The sequence below is a fragment of the Vicia villosa genome, unplaced genomic scaffold (assembly GCF_029867415.1).
Source record: "Vicia villosa cultivar HV-30 ecotype Madison, WI unplaced genomic scaffold, Vvil1.0 ctg.001687F_1_1, whole genome shotgun sequence".
Lineage (NCBI taxonomy): Eukaryota > Viridiplantae > Streptophyta > Magnoliopsida > Fabales > Fabaceae > Vicia > Vicia villosa.
In genome coordinates, this window is record NW_026705698.1 from 403,456 (window position 1) to 409,205 (window position 5,750).

The following is a 5,750-nucleotide window of genomic DNA, read 5'->3' on the forward strand; positions in this document are numbered from 1 at the left end:
TTTAAACTTTATGAGATTTTCAACGGTATATTTCAAACATCTCCCAATTAGTATTGACGCTGCAACATCTGCAATCCATGTCACAACAACAATAAAAACTGTAATCACAATACTCACAACCGCATTTGCGATCGAAACCGTAATTTATAATGTTGATTCTAATAATTGGTTTTATTCTAATAGAACTATATATATAGTATTAAAAGAAACCATCACAGTCTTCCTATAATTCTAGTGATTCCAAACACACATTGCCAAAACATTTTAATATATATTGATCTTACACTTCTCAAAGTTATATTAGTCCAAAGTGGATCTACTTCTAACCATTCCACATCTTTGTTGGATCATTCCCTCTAAAATGTCTAACAAAGAGAAGCAACACAAGAAAGGGTTCATGTATATTTACAAAACCGGCCCAAGAAACCAAAGAAACAAAGATTTAGAACATGGCATGGAAAAAGAAAAGAAACCAAGTTCAAGAAGTTGGTTACAATGGATAAGATATCCAACAAGAAATTACAAAGTTGAAAATGAAGGATTTGTCGAGGCGAGAAATTCAACATCATCATCATGTTTAGAGTTAGAATCAAGAGGAGGGTATGTGGAAGGAAGAAACTCAGTGTCTTGCATAGAAGCATCATCATCACCAGCAATAACTGCAACAAGAAGAAGAGGAATCATAGTTGAGGAAGGAAGAAAATCAGTGTCTTATGTTGAAACAAAGTTAGTAGAATCAACAAAGGTTGTTGAAAAATTTGTTGAGGCAAGAAAATCAGTGTCTCAGATTGAAACATTGTCATCTGTAATTGAATGTCTTGAAGTGAAGGTTTTGGTCTCAGATATGCCAAGTTTCATGCAAGTGCATGCTTTTCGTTGTGCAAGAAGGACTTATGATAGTCTTGAGGAGTTAAGCTCCAAACATATAGCTCATAACATAAAGAAGGTATGCTTATTATGCTTTGATTTTGAAATCTTCATTTGATCACCATTGATTTAATTAATTTTGGTTCATAAAAGTGTTATATTTGAGTTACATGTATAATTTTAATGGTAATATGTGTTGTGATCAAAAACATTTTTTATAATTGGATTAAGTGAAGTAATTAAATACATTGATTTATAATAAAGAAATGTACATAAAAAACCTTTTTGTTGTGACATGTGTTTTCATGCTATACACATATCGGTCGGTTCAATTAATTTATTTAAGAATCAATCAGTTATTTGGTTGGTTCAACCATGATCGATTTTTAGTCAATCAGATCAAATTAAATCGAACTGAAGTGTAAGACCAAGAACTCATATTGAGATGGTAAACTTTTTTTAAAACTATTTTGAATTGTAAATATAATATTAATAAATTGACGAAAGATCACCAGAGAAGATGGTCGACCACTATAAAAGAACAAAAGAAACAACAAGAAAACAAAATCGAACATAGATGCACCAAAAACAATTAAAACATCTAAATAGGATTCAGATCGGGATCAATAGATTAGAGGTTACCAAAACAGAATAAAAAACCACAATCATTATCAACCTCTGGATCAAAGGTTGTCAAAAGAGAATCAAACACTTGATCTGCTGGAAGGCAAGGTAGAATTTCTTTTTAAGATATTTTTTATTATCTTGTATGGAAATAGAGAAAGCCATAAAAAGGATGGAGATATTCTTATCTTGGTGTTTCTTTTTGGAAATTTGCTTGTTGGATGATAGTGATTTATTCAATGAACCCCACCAAAGATTTATGGTGAAAGTCGACTGAACGAAACCATGTGTTGACATTATGTGTCTCTTTTCTTTTTCTTGTTTCATTGGATAAAATAATTGAAAATGGTACAAATTCAATGCATTATGAACAAATGATCTACAAAATTATAAAAAATACCCCTATGATCAGATCCTTAGATCTTGACCATTCATAAGGTAACCTCATCAAATCTTAATCACCAAATTCTCCAACAACCCATGTGTTAATCTTCCATGCCCCCCTAATAATACAACTTAATCATTCACTAATCATCTCAGAAAAAGGACTAATCAATTTATAATCTTCTTATTACTCTTACACAATAGTCTCAACTCAACCCATGTGCACAACATCAGAAACAGGGTTTAATTTAATTATCTAAAAAGAAGTTTTATTTTATTAAATTTATTTTTTTACAATATGGTTGTGGTGTGTTCATGTGCAGGAGTTTGATAAAGCCTATGGTCCAGTATGGCATTGTATTGTAGGCCCAAGTTTTGGTTCTTTTGTGACACATTCAACTGGTTGTTTTCTTTATTTTTCAATGGAAAATTTATATATTCTACTCTTCAAGACCAAAGTTAAGAAGACATTGGACTAAGGTATAATATTTTTATATTATCTTTAGGAAATTTATTTACTTATATTTTTATACAAAAGATTTAGCACCCACTTTTTATGAAACTTGTCAATTCAGGAGCTTGAGAAGATAGACAACTTCTTGAAGAAGAGGTTGAGTGAAACTATGGAAGTGTGGAAGGAAAATTCTCTTCTAGCCAATCCACATTATAACTTCAAACTTAAGCTCTAATATAATTAATCAAAGCAAAATATTCAAGGCTAATTTAATGCCCACATGAAGAGACTAAAGCTTTGTTCAAACTGTATTACAATTTACAAAAGCTCATGCTATTATAGAAAGGCTTGAAGCCACATTTATGCTCTAAGCAATATCCCTTGTATAAAGCTATATGTATAATAAATATTCTTTTTCCTCCATTCAATTTTTTCCTTTATCATATATTATTTATAATAAATATTCTTTTTCCTCCATTCAATTTTTTCCTTTATCATATATTATTGAAAATAAATCAAAAATTCATATCATATTGGAAAATCCGTGTTAGTGTGAGGGAAGACTATACCCACACTTGTTATCTTATGAAGTGAAACCTAATCTCTACATATTTTCTCCTCTCATGTAAAATTGGATTCTTGGTGAAATTTATGTTGGTCTTGTTATAAATCATAAGTTTCAATGGTTTGAGCACTTCACATTACATCTTCTTTAGCAATGAATCCATCCAAATGATTTGACATGAAGTAAATGAGTGAGGTGTGCACTCTGCCTCACATGATGACAGAGTCATGAGAGGTTGCTTTTTTGTACATCAGAAAATGGCATCCTAATTACATGAAACATAACATGAGGTGCTTCTTCTATCAATTATGTCACCACACCAATCAGAATATGAATAATCTATCAATCATGCCTTTTTCTCCTTTTTATTAACATCAACTAGAAAAATCGGACCAAGCTTCATGGTTCCCTTTAGGTATCAAGAGTATTCTCTTTAGAACCACTAGGTGTGACTTCCTATGCCCACTAATGAACCAGCTAATTATGCTTACTGCATAGTTGTACACGGTTGATTCAACCTTTTATTCATCAATGCTTTCACCAAGATTTGCATTTGTATCAAATGGATTTGTATTGTGTTGCAAACAATTATTTCAAACTTATCTAACAACTCATTCACATACTTCTGTTGATTCATAACCATGCATTCCTTGAATTTCACAATTTAAAGTCATCTCAAACTCAACTTCCATTTTGTCATTTATAATTTCAATTTATGGTGAATGACTTCTAGCGATGACTAAGTCACCCTCTTACAAGAATATCATCATTATTGAAGTACTTGAGCTTTGCGCATATCCATCATACTCAATTGTGCACATTTTGAATCTTAACTGAATAAAAAATTGATCAATCCTCTTATTTTAAGTTCTAGGGGCCTACTTCAATCCATACAAGAATTTGTATAGCTTGTATACCATGTGATTTTTACCTTTAATCTCAAAATCAGGAGGTTGTGTGACAAAGATTGTTTCATCTAGAGGACCATTTAGGAATGATGACTTGACATCCAAGTGATATAAGGACAAACCTTACTACTAGTTATTTTCATGACTAGTCTTAATGTCTTAAGTCTAGCCACTTGAGAAAACACTTCATTATAATCAACACCATACCTCTGCAAGAAACCTCTAGCTATGAAACTTGCCTTATAATTTGAAATTAAGAAATATGAATTCATTTTTATTATTAATACCCATTTCACATCAGTAATTTTCTTTGTTTTAGTTAAATTAACCTGCTCCTATTGAGGTTTGTCTCAATTGATTTGAGTTCCTCCGTCATGGTCTCCTTCTAAACCTGACTCTTCATTGCCTCGTCATGCTTGATTGGCTCATCAGCAGTTAATAGAGAAAAATGTATAAGATCACCACATTACAAACTACACAATAAGATAATAGCTCACAATCTGCAAGTCTTCTAGGAACTTGTCTTTTCTTTGTGGTCTCATTCGTGTTTAAGTCTATATTGATTCATAATTTTCAACTTCAATGTTATCGACATCAATTTTTTCAATTAAAACTTCACTTTGAATAGACTTTGCAAAAAACATGATTGATATCACTTTCTTTACCTGATGCATCTTGCAATTTCCTTGTCTTTGATTCATTGAAAATCATATATCTTCTGATGTGCACCCTCTTATCCAAAGTTGTCAAAATGAGCTACCAAATCTTAAAAGGGTCTTGAGTTTTTTAGGGTCAGGCCAAAAAAGCCTTGTTATAATTTGGACTTATAATATATTACTCGATCTCAATCCTAGACCGATTACGGACTACCCAGTCATAAACAAATCATTTATTTATTATTATTTATAAAATAATAAATAAAAATTCCGATAATTTTTATTATATCAAGTATGTTACTTTAAATATAATACACTTTTATGTATTATATTATTTTTTTCAAAAAAATAATCTAACTTACCCTTAAATACAATACAAATTTTAAATTGTTCAAAATAATACACATATATCCAACAAAACACATATTAATAGAATATTAGATAATTCTATAGTGAAACTTTAAATAACTGGGTATTAGTTGAATTATATTAATGTGTAATGCTGAACATAAAAAAATTTGAATATTATATAAGAGATAAAATTTAGTGAAGTGTGACAATTTAATGTGTAATTTTTTAATGAAAAACATAAATATTGGTACAAATTTGAGATTTTTTAGTTATATGGGTCAAACGGGCTATCAATGACCCATAAAGTCTACCCCTAATGGATAGAGAACTTTTTATGACCGAGTTAAAAAATATCTTACAAAATTTCAGCTCTAAATTTAAGGCTCGAGCCTTATATTTTATCGGTTTTCCGGACCGACCCATATCGGCTAACCCATTTTGATAGCTTTATTCTTATTCACAAGATTGTACAACTTATAGAAACTTGTGAAATGATATCCTATGAATAACATGATTTCACTTTTGAAATTCAACTTACTTCTTCTATGATTAGGTACAGGCTTCAAACATATTGGTCCTAACACTTTTAGATGATTCACACTTTGATTTCTTTCACTCCAATATTCTTCACACACTTTTATCTTCAGCCTCTTGGTGGAGCATTTGTTTAGTATATAGGTGGATGTACTCACTACTTCTTCCTATAACATATGAGGCATGTTCTTATGCTTTAGCATACTTCTAGTCATGTTTCTTCTCTCTACTAGACCATTATGCTAATGATTGATTGTCCACAAGTACACAAAAATATTGAAGTAATATAAAAGATTGTCGAATCCACATAGACCAATAGTCAACCTACTGCTATCTACTACTGTTTTGTAAATCTAAGGCTATCGCAAATGATTTTTAGTTGCAAAAACATGAAATAAAATTTAAAC

General features: G+C 30.7%; 1 protein-coding gene across 1 annotated transcript; it reads left to right on the forward strand.

Annotated features, from left to right (window-relative positions):
* Positions 1 to 235: 235 nt before the first annotated feature.
* Positions 236 to 2,764, forward strand: LOC131636283 (uncharacterized). Its single transcript, XM_058906910.1, has 3 exons — positions 236 to 946; positions 2,199 to 2,355; positions 2,451 to 2,764. The coding sequence occupies exons 1-2, from the start codon at positions 362 to 364 to the stop codon at positions 2,352 to 2,354; spliced, it is 741 nt and encodes a 246-aa protein (XP_058762893.1). The 5' UTR covers positions 236 to 361; the 3' UTR covers position 2,355; positions 2,451 to 2,764.
* The last annotated feature ends 2,986 nt before the right edge of the window (positions 2,765 to 5,750 follow it).